At 31.7% G+C, this 15343-nt stretch overlaps 2 protein-coding genes across 2 annotated transcripts; one reads left to right on the top strand and one right to left on the bottom strand.

Annotated features, from left to right (window-relative positions):
- Positions 1–8550: 8550 nt before the first annotated feature.
- Positions 8551–14754, bottom strand: LOC136980475 (uncharacterized). Its single transcript, XM_067276594.1, has 2 exons — positions 14528–14754; positions 8551–9222 (listed from the first exon to the last, which is right to left on the bottom strand). Exons 1-2 carry the CDS (start codon positions 14594–14596, stop codon positions 8755–8757), a joined length of 537 nt encoding a protein of 178 aa, XP_067132695.1. The 5' UTR covers positions 14597–14754; the 3' UTR covers positions 8551–8754.
- Positions 13295–14166, top strand: LOC136980393 (putative uncharacterized protein DDB_G0271982). Its single transcript, XM_067276500.1, has 4 exons — positions 13295–13364; positions 13435–13612; positions 13681–13764; positions 13831–14166. The coding sequence occupies exons 2-4, from the start codon at positions 13496–13498 to the stop codon at positions 14164–14166; spliced, it is 537 nt and encodes a 178-aa protein (XP_067132601.1). The 5' UTR covers positions 13295–13364; positions 13435–13495.
- Positions 14755–15343: the final 589 nt, after the last annotated feature.

The following is a 15343-nucleotide window of genomic DNA, read 5'->3' as shown; positions in this document are numbered from 1 at the left end:
GGGATGTGAGTGTAGTTCAATTCAGTGTCCTTTGCAGCTGACTTAACCTCAAAGTCGGTTTTTTCATTTCCTAGTATGCCATTATGACCAGGAACAAATATAAAAGTTATCTTTTTTACAAGATTTTTATGTGGTGCTGGATATATGTGATTTTATTGCTATTGCAATTGAGATTTAATAGAGCTTTTAGACAGACTGAGAATCACTGTAAATGTTGATAGACAAAGTTTTGTTTGGTAGTGAAGTGGCCCACTGAACAGCTTGGTAGACTGCATCTTCCTCAGCTTGATAGATGGAGGTATGTGGGGGCACATTCTAGCATATTTTGGGCAAAATATGTCAGTTTGGAGGAAGATGCAGAAAGTTGAGCTAGTTTTTGGACCTATCTGTGTAGATATTAATGTCTTCATGGAATCCGTGAAGGAAGCAGATGACACCAAATAATCTTGTTTACAGGGTGATGATCAGAGATAGTAGGGTAATTGCAATGTGGTAGTATATGAACAACCGTAGATAGGAGTAGAGACTGTTGTTGAGCCTTAATGTCTGTAGTTTTGATGTAGTAGTTTAGAACCTTTTCTACAACACACAGTGTCAAAGAAAGGAGTTCTGCTAGTATCAGAGAGGCATTAGTAGAAACAATTCTGCAACACTTTGAAATTCTGTGGTTTGCCTTTGAAGAGAGAGAGAGTAATTTACTTGCTACTGAATTTTTACTAGTTACATGACCCCAGCTAGAGGCCGCGTAAACTAGTATTGGTTGTATTGCCCAATAGAGTTTTACAAGCTTTATGATTTAGTCCCCAGGTGTACCTAGCACATTTTAGCAGCATGTACAGTAGTTTATTTTCTTGGCTCAGCCAAGATTTAATCAATATGGCAACGGAATGTGGTTTCTTTCTATTCTCTTTTGTTTTACTTTGTATGACGTTTCTGTTTACACGTTCACTATCTAGTGGATCTGTCAAATTTTTTTGCGTCCTTTTGTGAAAATTAAAATTAATATAAAAATGAATATTGTGACGTTGATTAATGACGATGATAATAAAAAAAATTGTTAATAATTAAAAAAACATTTTTAAAATAAATTGTTCATTCGAATTCATTAAATTTTTATATTTTTAAATTTGTTCACATAAGGTCTTTTGTAAATAATAGTACATAATAAAAACTAATTAATAATTATATATTTTGTACCTAAGGTTTTAAGAGTTTCATAAAAATATTTGTATAAAATCTTGCTTAATTAAATATTACGTAAGATAGGGAAGGGGAGGGGGATCAAAGAAAATCTTACGGTTTCTTACACGGGTGGGTGGGGGTCTAGAATGGCCGAAATCGCCCTTACGTAATTTATGGATGGCTCCTAGGATCAGTTTTTAATTTTATATTTATTAAATGCAATATGTATAATCTTTTTATTACAGTACGTAGCTTATATTTGTTTCGTTGTCTTAGTAAAAGTTTTACTCGATCTTTGTGTTGACAACGAAACAAGTATAAGTTTCGTTGCTAAAACAGCCCATCGTTTATTAAATAAATATAAATAACAAGTAATAAAATGACTATTCGTATATCGGGCTCAGTAAGGATTCTCAAATGGCTAATAAATAATTTATATGTCAATATAATGTGAGTAACCTGTAGGCCTACTGAGTGTGAGTGACGAAGCCTTAGATAATTTTAAACGTAAATCACATTTCTAATAAATTTAAATAATAATGAAAATAGCTTTGTCTTCGTCAAAGTGTTATTGTAATTAACTGTGTAAGTAAATTTGAAAATACAGTACTCGTATGTAGAAAATCTTTGTTCTCTCTCTCTTCCTTCTAATTATCTTTGGTAAAATGTGATTTTTTACTTACTTAGGCCTATACATTTGGTAATTGAATTACTAACCATATAATGGTTTTTTAGTTATATCATTAATAAGTATAACTATTTAGTTAATCTGAATCGCATGTTATTTATATGGTATCTAATTGATTACATTTTCAACGGAAAGTATAATTTTTATTTACTAGCGTAGTGTTTTTCTATACTATATATAAAAAGCAAAAAGAAAGATTGTAATATTTATGAAGTAAAAATGAGTCTAATTGATCTTCATTACGCTAATTAAAAGTATTCAATTACATACATGCATATTCTCGCGCTCATAATCCGAAGCAGGCAAAAGAATACAATCTTATAAACTAACCATTCAGCAACTTTCTCCACGCCTTCCTTTCCAGACACACTCATTTCTGTTTTATCACACTTCCTTGCAATCTCTTTCTGATTGAACACCTTCCGTTCTTTCAGGCACTCATCCACTTGTTTCAACAATGGTCTTTTTCCCTTATTGTTCTTCCTGCCCACCTTTTCCATGTATACTCTCTTCAACAGTTTTTCTTCTTTCATTCTCTCAACATGACTAGGGTCGATTTCCTCACCTTTTCAACCACATTCTTTCATCCCACAGTCTTCCAGCCCTCGTTCATTTTTCACATAGTCTCTCCTTGATAGGCCACGCACTCGTTTCAAATACCTCCACTCACATGCAGTAATGCGACTTTGTGACTCTTCTGCCATGCTCCAGTTTCGCTACCAAACATGAGCACAAGAACCACAACATTCCCATACACAGCTATTCGTGCTTCTTTGGACATCCTTTTATCCCTTGCAAATCTACTCGTTAAACCCATCATTCGAGCTCCAGCATTCACTCTTCTGGGACTTCATCGTCTATCCTACCATTTCTATTTATCGTGCTTCCCAAATATACAAACTCATTCACTTGTTCCAGGTCTTCACCATCTAGCTTAATCATGCAATTCGTTGCTCACCTTTGCGTTAAATTAATGACTTTAGTTTTATTCACATTCACTCGCAGCATATATTCCTCACATGGCTCTTCAAGACTACACCACAAGTGTCTGAAACTCTTCCTTACTCTCTGCTAATAGCATGTCATTTGCATACTACAAACGACAGACTCGTTCATTTCCAATTCTCATTCCACACTCAGGTTCGCTGGATCTCATGCATGCATCCATAAAAATATTAAGCAACCATGGGAACATAACACACCCTTGTCTTACACCCTCCTCAGTTACGAACCACTCAGACACTTTACCATACACGTTTTGCTGTTTTCATACGTTCAGAGTACCTGTACCTACTCACCCGAAAGTCAGGGATTTCCATTAATGTTCGGGAAAAGTCAGGTAACTGTTTGCTTAGTTGCTGCCTTGTTGATTTCGTTTGCGGAATATGGCTGACCAAGTGTAGCCATTTACAGACCGCAAGAAGTAATACTGCAACCGGATCGTCTAAAACTAAAAAAACGTTTCTGCTATATTCATATTTATTATGAATATAGCAGAATTCGTTTTTTATCGAAACATTTTTAGTATTAGAGGATAGTTAAAATAAATTTTGCTCAAGAACTATGCATTATTGAATGGGCTACTAAATTATGTTTTGATAATCATGATGGTCCTTATGAACAGAGTATGGAAGGAAAAATTGAAAACAAATTTTAAGCTGGATTCATTTTTGAAACATGGCCTTGGAGGAGAACAGTTCTTTTAAATAAATGTTATGACAAAATATGGATATGGAATTGGTATATTGTTTTATACATAATTAGAAATTATAATTTTTAAATTTTATAGAAAATATGGAAGAGACAGATATTTTGAGAACAATCTTGTTTTATGCAGGATTGATCTGTGGAATTATGTTTTTCATAGATGGCAAATGATTATATTAATCTATTGATGCATAGGGGGTTGTTCTGACTATTTTATTATAAAATTCATTGTGAAGCAAAAGTAATTGTAAAAACATTGAAAGAAATTACCTACAGCTTACCTTTGAGAAAAAATTATCAAGATGAAACAAAAATAGAAGGTTCTAATGCAGACACAAAGAAAACCAAAAGTTGTGTGTCTAGAATGCAATTTGTGTAAAATTAAAACAAACTTTTTGACACCAAAACTACAATAGAAGAATGGTGTTTTCTAAAGTAGTGTACTTGATACAGTATAATAAAATTTTGCTTTGGATATTCAGAAACATTGGACTAAAATGTTATTCATTAAAGTACTTTGTATATGCTTTTACCATAAACACATTTTAATGTTTTTCAGTTAAATGTGAATGGTTGCTTAAAGTGTCTAGATAATCATCTAGACACTTTAGTAGGGTGGAAGACAAATTTATATGGAATTTCATTTAATGCAGACCTACAGACATACAATCCCCGCATAAAACAAGACCATACTTTACTGCGAATTTGGTAGTATAAGAATAAAGTATTAAACATCTTGAAATTGATATAGTATTGGTATCAATTATAGCTTAATAAATTTTTATATCAAGTATAGTACAAGTTTTCGGCAAGAGTATTCAATTGAATAAATAAATTCATATTAATAATTGAACATAAGTTTACACATACTGTATAAGCATACAAGCTTATATTTAACCAACTAGACAATCTTGTTAGGGATAAAATATACTTGTTTTAATTAATTCATTGATTTGTCACTGTCAATATTTTGAGATGTTTTTATGTTTTTACTTAAGGTTTTGCCAAATTAAACTTCATGTAATTAAAAAACATGTACAAACATTAAAAGATAGGGACTAAAATTTAAAAACCGTTTTTGTTTTCTTTATTTATCTTAAATAAACATAAAGTATTTATTGGCTATGTTTTGAATGTGTGCAGCCACATCAAATAATTTATTAATTAATCAGTAAAATTACCTAAAATGTAGGTTTTTCTATATTTTCACCTTGCCAAAAGACTCACACCTGTATAGCAACCACTTATTCAAGATTCATTATATGTTTTGGCATTTCTTCGATAACTGATACATTATAAATACATACAGGGTTCCTATGCACCTGGAAAGTGAGGAAAGTCAGAGATTTTCATTAGTGTTTGGAAAGTCAGGGAATCTGTTTGCTTAGCTGCTGCCATGTTGATTTCATTTGTGGAATATGGCTGACTAAGTGTAACCATCTGCAGATGGCAGGAAGTAATGCTGCAACCTTTTTTATGAATATAGCAGAATCCATTTTTCTATCAAAACATTTTAGTATTAGAGGACACCACTAGATGTATAAATCTGTCTTTTATAAAATTTTTGTGTCTTTTTTATGTGCTTAACTGCTTTCCTTATCTGATATCATCGAACCATCTTCCAAAACATTGAGCATTTTTTGGGGCTCTTAGTGCCTAGGAACCTTGCACAATCGCATATAATGGATTAATTTTAATTTTATGCATGTAATAAATCTTACTTATTGTTCTATTGTATTGTTAGAATATATTTTAATTAAGACCTTAACCCGAGATATCTCGGGCTGCGCGTGAGGATGCGCAGTCCTTAACCCGAGTTATCTCGGGCAAAGGTCTTAAGGGCCTCAAAACTCAAAAAGGGCCTTGACATAACTTTTCCAAAAATGTATGGATCAGTATATATTCATCGTTATCTATGATCTCTGCAAATTTCATGAATTATTTTGGCCGCGGAAATATTTTATGACGATTTATTAAATTACATAATTAATCGCGCTATTGTTTTTTATGGGAGTTTTTTTAATCAAATTAATTAAATCGTTACAAACTTCTATTTGACCGATTTGACTTTCGTAAAATTTTTTTAAACGCTATTGGATGTTTTTTTATGACATCAGCAGGTTTTCTTTGTTTTTTATTCAGTAAAATTTTTCCCATACCTTTTTTTCGGTCCCCTCGTATTTTAATAGCATAAAAATCGAAAATATTGTGTTATATTTGAACAGATGCGGTATGTTAGCTCCCCTCTGGCTTTAAACCCATATTCCCTTGAAGCATTTATGAGAACTACCCAAGAAAGCAGACGCCAGCTGTTCTCAAGGTCAACCAAGATAAATTGTAAAGAATAGACTGCATGTGTGAAATTTTACGCCTTATTGAATTAAAGAATAACAATCGGTGCAGCTATATTTTTCAAATAAAAGCATTCATTTTAAATTATTTTTAACTTTTTATATAGTTTTTCTGTAAAAATACTTCTTGAACAGCACTTTCAAAACATATTTTGAAAGAGCTTTTAAGAATTCTACATATAAATTAATTAATGGGCTATATGTATAGTGTGTGTGTGTGTGTTGTATTTCAGAAATTAATGATATAATAGTCGAGGACAATATAAATTTGTGATCAATCGTTACATTATATTAACCAATTTCATTCAGGTACAGTTTTTACTATAAAAATTTATCTAAATGAGCTGAAAGTAAGTATTAAAAAACCTCTTCTTGTCTCGAAAATTGTTGAAACTAATATCTCAAAAACTATAGTAGAGATAACAGAGACTTATCACACTGCTACTGGTAACATCAGAATGCAAGTTTATCACTGGTACGTATTTTGGTACACAAGACCCTCATCAGCCATACATAAAAATACATAGAGAAATTAACATTAATTACAATCTATAATTTAAAACATAGCTAAAATAATTTTTATAAAAAACAATATTTTAATTGTAGATTGAGAATTGTAGAATGAGGAGATAAAAGTAAGCAATTATATATGTTAATTAATATAAAGACAATCATTTATTAATTAAAAAGCTTTATTATCATATGATACAATAGCTTTTATATAAAAGTTACAAAATTTATGTATACACTTAACATAGATAGACAGGTAGATGGTAAAGGTTTTGATTAGAAAATAATCCCACCATTCGAATGAGTAACGGAAGCTAATGATCTTTACAAGGTCATCAATTCCGCATGAATATAGACGTAAACTGTACTTCTACATAACTGCACTTAGAAAGTTATTATGTTATTTAATTATTCAAGAATTTATGAGAATTTTTAAATCACACAAACTATTTAAAATAATTTTATGATTCAATTTTTAACAACATATAAATAAATTTCATAAAATTTAAAAGATTAACAAAATTAAATACATGTTTGTTAAATAATCGTCATTTATATTAAAACGTTTCTAGCTAATAAACCAAAACGAGATCTTTTTTAAACGCTTTTTTGTGTTGGCGACCCACTTCTTTCAAAGTCGAAGGTCAAACAATTTAGTAGAAAACGAGATCAACGACCTTCAATTGCGTCATATGAATTTTCCACTCTCTTCTCTACAAAATGCGATCCCAAAACGTCAACTAGTGTTCTGTAATGAATCCTTTTGTCTTCCGGGACGATCGATAATAAATCTCTGGCTCTTCCCGTTAGGCTAGCTGCTAAAAATGCCCCTTTCTGTCGTTCGTTCCACTGGCGAACGTTAGCGACGGTCTCGAACTGAATTAGGTAACTCTGCCAATCATCTCGACCGTCGTAAGGCAACGGTAACAAGTCTTTATATTCGTCGTGTAAACAATGTTCTAATTCGTTCACTCTCGCTTCTAAACTTTTCACTCTTGAAATGAAATCGTCGCTGACACTTGTTGTAGTTTTAATCTCTTCTTGTAAGACGTTTAACGAATTTTCGATTATTCTTACTCTTTCGATGCTAACAAAATATTGTTGTTCAATTCGACGAATATTAGATCGAATTTCTTCAATTAAAACCCATAAATCGTGCCAATAGACGACTGTGTGAAAATTTCTCGCCATTTTCGTAATCCGAAATCTTGAAACCTTTATTTTAATAAATCGGTACGTTATCTTCTAAATATTACCTTTTTTTAAAATCGGTTTATTCGATAACAACTGGGATTTGTTGTTAAATTAATTAGATGTAATTATTAATTAATGATTACAATAAAGTTGACAGCTGTCGATGAACAGAACGAATCTCCCGCCGCCTTTCCGTGTATGCATTCTGTTGAATCATAGATCTCTGACAAGCGTCATATTTCCTCCATCCTGATTGGATGGAGGAAATATGATGATTGAAATTTTTATCCAATTGGGTGGTGGAGAGATTGCGTCATCATATTGTGACAAATTTAATAAAATATCGGAATGTAAGCGTTAAAATAAAGTATTCCTGACGGGACTTAATTAATAATCGTTAATCGGTAGACACAGACGATAAGAACGTTATTTGTTTAGTTGAATACAATTAAAGTGTATTTTCCAAAAAAATATTTGTTTATTTCGATTCAGATCGTGTACTTGTTGTGGTTCTAAGACTAATAAACGAGTATATAAGCAATAATATATATAGAAAACTTTTGTGCGAAATTAAATTTTACACAAACATATGTATGTATGTATATCTACGTAAATAAAAAAAACAGATAAACTAGCTAATTTGTCAATTTTTAACACGCATTTTTAACGGACACCCCTTGCCAGAATTAGTGCATTAAATCGAAGTTTCATTGTATTTTCTATATGTATATTATATACACGTATAAAGATGACTTTTTCTGAAATATTGCGCAATATAAAAGTTTAAAATGTCATCATTTTATTATGAATAATGGAGAGATTCAATGACCCTTCAAGGCCATTATAAAACGAAATTTCTAGATTGCCGGTCATATAACAAGTCAGTACGCAATAAATCGAAATAAGAGCTCCTATGTGTTTGTTCTTTGTAAATCTGTTTACAGTTAATAACATACATAAATATAATAGTTTATACAACATTTATAACTTATTTTTAACATTGATAAATATAATAAGAATATCGTCCACCACAAAATTAGCCATTTTTAAACGAATAATAATGTCTTCTTCAGAGTTCGAATAGCATCACACTTCTACTGGAAAGGAAATTTTTCAAAATCTCTACAGAGACTTGTAATCTGCAATTTTCTCTTTCGGTATTTTTAGGAGTAGATTTCTGGCTTTACCAGACAAAGTAGCTGCAAGATAAACCCCTTTCTGATCGTAATTCCATCGACGTAAGACCGATATCTTTTCGAACTGTACAAGGTAATTGTCAAAATTAGTTGTACCACTGTACGGAAGCGGCATCGGATTATTAACAATATCTGAAAAACTTTTTTCTGAAGCGGTTATTCTCTTCTCCAACATTCTAGTCTTCACTCGTTCTTCTTCTATAAGATTTCTTACATTATAGAATTCATCTGTGAGACTGTTTAATATATTTTCTATCCTACTGATCTTTTCGATGACGATAGCCAACTGATCTACCACCATTGTTCTGTACCTTTCTATCTGCTCTAACAAAGTCAAAATATCTCTCCAGTAAACTAAAATATCAAATCCTTTAGCCATATTCAAACGAGAAACCTGAAAACGAAATTTCGGACATAATTTTATTCAATGTTTAAACAAAATTCTTACCATATAACAACATAATTACACTTAACTGATTAGTTGTAATTAATAGAAAATAGTCTTGTGTATATGTTCGCGTCACACGCTAACGAGTTACACGAAGCAAAATGAAACCGGTTTAGACACTAAACTGACTACAGATGATTAGGCAATGATTTATGCCAGTCGTATGAAGACTTTATTTGACGTCAACACAACGAGTATGGAGCTTACGTACTGTACAGTACACTTAAACATTAGTAACCTATCCGACTAATGCTAGCGCAATATTTATGTAGGCTATATTTTGGTACATTTTTTCGAGATCGTTGTTAGTGAACAGTTGCAAACGTTTTAATCTATAATGCCAATGTGATCTCTTCACCACTTCATTAATAGCATGTTTTACTGTGATTATATGAAATAAATCGTAACATGAAAAAAGCAAATATCACAGAAATTCAATAATTAAATGGAGAAACAAGAATAAACAACAGAAAAAGTAAAGTGGACCTTTATTTATTATAATAGTTTCATTGCAATCAAAAAGGAAAAAGATTTAACTTATTAAATTATTAATTAATACCATTTAATTAATTACATAAATAATTAATACATAAATTACATAAATACATTAATGACATAAATAATTATTTAATTAATGTGCAAAGTCACACTAATGCTTAGAGTACTCTCCGGATAATAACGTAACTCGGGGGAAGATGGTTAAGGGGACGTAATTCGGGGGAAGATGGTTAAGAGGACGTAACTCGGGGGAAGATGGGATAGGACCTCAAAGTTCGTGAATTTTTTTCGACATATGTCTCCACCACCGCATTCGCAATACTAAACGCATCAAAGGCTTCCTGCGTGTTTACTTGCAGAATTTTTTTCTGTATTTTTCAATTTATAACGATTTAAAAATTTGTAGGCAGGAAATTAGCGTTTGAAATTATTGCACGCAAATTATTTAGCGGAAAAAATCTAAGACAATCGGTATTTTTTACAGAAATAATGAAACTAGAACTCTTGTTAGTGGTATCTGGTGAATAACAGGTTCACTTAAAGTGGCTGCCTTGTTGGTGAAACAAAGCAGCCACGTCCAATTGTGAATCACGTGAAAAATCATCTTTCCCCATATGTTGGAGCATTAACCATCCCGTCCCTGTCATCCAATGAAGTGGTTCTGCTATGAAATAAATTTAATATAAAAGCTTATGCTTGCATATAACTGTAATTTGCATAACCAATCATCTAACATTTTATTTACTTTTAGGTTTTATAAAAAAATTTTATTTGGTATTGCCGATGTTTTAAAAAACTAAATTGTCTTTAGTGTAAGAAATATAGGCCCTACATTTAAGGATAAATTACCAAATAATGTCTAACTGAAGAAGGACCAAAGGGGCAAAAAGGCCTGAAATGCATTTTCGACTCGTATTAATGGTGATAAGATACATTAGTGATATTCTTCATTCTTATTTAAGATTACTTACAATAATCGCATGTTATTTGTATTAATAAGAACACTCCTCTTCATTGTCAACGACTGAAAAATTTTAATAAAGCTTATTACATAAAACTGTTATATTAAAAAATGCAGTAGTAGTATGGCAGCCTTTTTTAAAAAACAATTTTCTTTTCTACAAGAGAATCTTTGCCTAAAGATTCACTTAATGTTGCACTTAACATTATACCAACAGTATAGACATTCCGGTATCTTCTAACGTATTCAAACCAGCTCTTGTATTCAAACACTGAGCTTATGAAATACCAGTTTCATTCCATTACTGTGTTTACTTTTAAAGCAACATTTATATATTTTGACAATCAACATTAAATTAATTACAGTGAAGACTGAATATTTTCCAGAAAAAAAGAGATAGTAAAATTTATTAAATTACATAATTTAAATTAGTTTAATACGTATTATACAACAGATTCTAATTGTATTTAATTACTAAGTAAAATATATCATTCACTATTAAAATTTTGACTAAAAAATCTTAAAACTTAGGCTTATATGATGTATTTCTTTACATCATATATCTCTTCTACTTGGCAAGAACCCTTTTATCGTATTATTAATTGATGGGACTAAATTATGTTATAGTTATGAAGCATCTCTAATTTTCTTAAAAATGCCTTTTAGGTAAGAATCTCTGAAAGTTTATTTTCTGTTTATATGCCGTATCCTGTTATGCCATCGTGTACTATGTTTTAATCTAGCTGCTAAGAAAATCATTTACAGTGGCAACATTGTTTTAAGTTATTAATTTCTTTTTGTACTGTTTTTTATTTATAATACTTTTTTCAAGTTTTATGAGTTTTTTAATACAAACATTTCGTTATGTCTGTGATGGTCAACTAGACGTAAAATTTATCATTTTATATGCTACAAATTTTATTCTTTTTTTTTTAAATTTTTATTTCAAAACAGCGTTGTTACGAATTGTATTAACTGGTGTAAGTCTATAGTATAGACTCTATACTATCATATACAGCAGGGTCAACACGTAGACCGCAGTCGACCGGTCGACCGCAAAGGTTTTGAAAGTAGCCCGCGAAGCTAAAGTTGAACAATTTGCTTTCACTTAAATTAATGTTTAACAATCTTAATTCGATAATTTATTCTTACAATAGTAGACTGTGCAACGTACTCATACTGTTTGTATTTATCCCGAGGAACAGTGAACAATGCAATGAATGTTAACTTTTAAATTAATTGTAGTCGCAACGCATGCGCATATAAATGGCAATAGCATAAAATGGCGCAAAATCATGTGTCAGACAGTAACGTGACAGCCTTTGGCTTCAATCCACTTGTTACTCCTTTTTTGTGCACTTGTATTTACTTTCAATGTTAGTTTTTTTATTTATTCATACAGCGAACGGAAGCAGGTATGTTAGTTTATTAATGATTGTTTTAAATGTTGTTAATATTTAACCCTATTGTTTTAGAATGAATAAACAAAGTACAGGCCGGAAAAAAATAAAAAAACTTATCATTATTTATTTATCATTATTAATTATTTATTAAAATATTTATGAAAAATTTGAAAAATCGTAAAATTGTTTGCCCATATTCATAGTCGCCCGCAGACTATATTTTACCGAAAAAGTTGCCTCTAAGGGATAAAAGTTTGGCCACACCTGGGCCCTTAGTCTCGAGTTTTCGTGTTGTACTCGAACTGACATCATTGAACTCACTCGTGAGTAGTAGACAAATGACATACTAATCACAAAAATTGTCAAGTAAATAATTTTATAAATAATTTATTAATACTTATCTTGTGATTGGTTGAATTTTGATATAAATTAAATTTTAAGATATGGTAGAATTTATTTTAATGCTAGGATCGGTCATGAAAGCATACGGTTTTATTATTACCTACGACAGTAACAGAAATTATTCTTTAAGTAAATATAAAATATAACAGTGACTTATAAAATATAATTAAAATAACAGGTTCTAAATTAGCCGAATTTATTTTTGACGAAAATAATCAAACTGTGAATATAAATGTAAAAGATGCGCATGAGTTGCATGTCACTGTAGATCATTCGTCAAAATTACTTTATAATGTCACAACATGCCACTGCCTAACAAAGATATTGTATTAAGGGGTAATTCAATTTATAATTTTCGATTATCAACACAGGATTACTCTGGACAATTTTTTAGGGTTGCAGAAAGTGAATCAGCAATTTTAATAGCTATGTGACCTAAAATTATATTTACGAAAAAAGAAATAGATGGTATCTCGGGCGGAAATGTAGAAAGTTGGTCAAGAATTGAAAGTGGTTTTATAAGAAAAGAATGTTGGGTGTGTACCGAATTTACAGGAAAAGAACAACACAGGCGTGTACAATATAAGCTGCGATAAACTTAAGAAAGGAAGCATATAAATTTCTGCATTGGGTACTGTACCTTGGAAAAAAGTTAAACTAGCAAAATTAAAACAGCAAAGCAATAGTAAGTATTTAAAATAATATGGTTTATAATTTAGATTTTAACTCTTATAGTATTTAAATTATTTTAAATATAGGCCTATTTTATTTAACGGACAACAGGAGATAACATAAATTTTGAGGCAACAGACAGTGATTCTCCAGTAAGTAGTATTTAAAATAATATAGTTTATAATTTAGATTTTAATTTTTATGATTTTAAATAAAATTTAGAGTATAATGGACCTGGTAAATCGGAACGAAGTTGACGGGGATACTCTTCGGCACGCCATGGATGAAAAACTCAAAAGATGCAGAATTATTTGTAATTCCTCAAAACACAGCGGTGCCGAAGGAGCTGCGGGAGGAAATGGATGGGGTCATTCGAATTGCATCGAACAGGGCAATACAAGTAAGGTTTTTTATTTTTATTTTTTTAAAAAAAGAACTCTGATAAATAACAAGGCAATTTATAAACAGGTAGACCTGGAAAAACAGGCTGATACAGAAAGCGATTATGTAGCGCAGAAAGAGGAAGAAGAATTTAATAGGATCATAGAACAAGTAAGATTTTTTTGTTTTGTTTAAATAAAAAAAACTTAGATGAATAACAAGGCAATTTATATACAGGCATCTGCAGTAAAAAAAATTAATAAAGAAAAGCTACAAGATCGACAGTTTATCGAATGGCCCAAAGAAAACAGGGAGGAATTAGAGGGGTACCTGTACTTTATGGAACGGGAAAGAAAAAGTCAAGAAAGAAAAAGACAAAGGGAGGAAAGAGAAATGGAAAGGGAAAGGGAGGAAAGAGAAAGGGAAATGGAAAGGGAAAGAGAAAAAGAAAAGCAGGAAAGGGAAAGAGAAAGGCACCTGCAGCGACCCCGTCTGCACCGTACGCAGGCTGCCATGTTAAGAGAATTCGATGATTATTTGGGGAGGAGCAGCCAGGGGGAAGGAGGTTCATAGACTCCTCCTTAAACCCCCCACTCCCTGAGTTAGCTATATATAATGTTCATCCCTGCATCCGTGAACATTATAAGAAACCCAACTTACCCAATTACCTTTAAAATATAAAAATTTGGTGTAGTTATATTTAATTGACACAAAAAGATCAAGAATTTACAAAATTTGTGATGTTAAAAGTTGTTAACCTATTTATACTGTAAAACAAAATATATGTTTAAAGTTTTAAAGTACTAAAGTTTCATTTAAAAATTCTTTATAGTTTTCTTTTAATTCAAAAATATATATATACATTTTGTTAATTTTAACCACAATTCATATTATAAACATGAATCTCAATTAACGATATAGATCTGTACTTTACCTGAACGGAGCTTGATTCGATAACAAGTAGAGACTGCACAATATTTTTTTCTCCACCGTCAATGGACATCGTCCTCTTGAATTCGGTTTGTTATTAAGTAAGGGTGCTAATTTTGACATTAAAATGTCTACAGTTGTTCTGTTTAATCGAAAATGTTCTTGAAAATCCTTCGATCGGTATCTTGGCACGGTGTACTCAACATACCCTTTTACTTTCTCAACTGACTCGCTGTTCTCACCACTGGATGAATTCGCCTGAACTTCTACTGCAGATATTGCACATTCTAGCAACAGATCATCGTCTTCAGACTCCGAATCTAGAGACTGTAGTTGTGAAATTATCGCTACAGCCGCTGACACTAATCCGGAAGCAGCCATTACTGTGTATACTTTTACGAGCGTGCTAGTATGACGTCAGCTGAGCTAGGTGTCAGCTCGGCGAGCTTGGAAGCTAGCAAAAAGTAAACTCACCCATGGTGAGATGGGAAAGCACGTGAGTTATAACTCGAGACTACCAGTTTGACGTCAGAGTGTGAGATGGTACCACGTGACACCTTCAACACGTTGGGAGTTGTAACACGAAAAACTTGAGACTAAGGGCCCTGATATACAGGGTTCCTACACACCTGGGAAATCAGGGATTTTTATTAGTTTCGGAAAAAGTCATGGAAAGTCAGGGAATTTGGCGCAAATTGTCAAAAAGTCAGGGAATTTGTCTCCTTAACTGCCTCGTTGATTTCGTTTGCTGAATTTGGCTGACCGAGCGTAACCATCTGCAGGCAGCAAGAAGTAATGCTGCAATCTTTAATAAGAAAAT

This window comes from Centruroides vittatus, unplaced genomic scaffold (assembly GCF_030686945.1).
Source record: "Centruroides vittatus isolate TY-2023 unplaced genomic scaffold, ASM3068694v2 contig_7, whole genome shotgun sequence".
Lineage (NCBI taxonomy): Eukaryota > Metazoa > Arthropoda > Arachnida > Scorpiones > Buthidae > Centruroides > Centruroides vittatus.
This window is presented reverse-complemented; position numbering and strand designations above follow the sequence as displayed.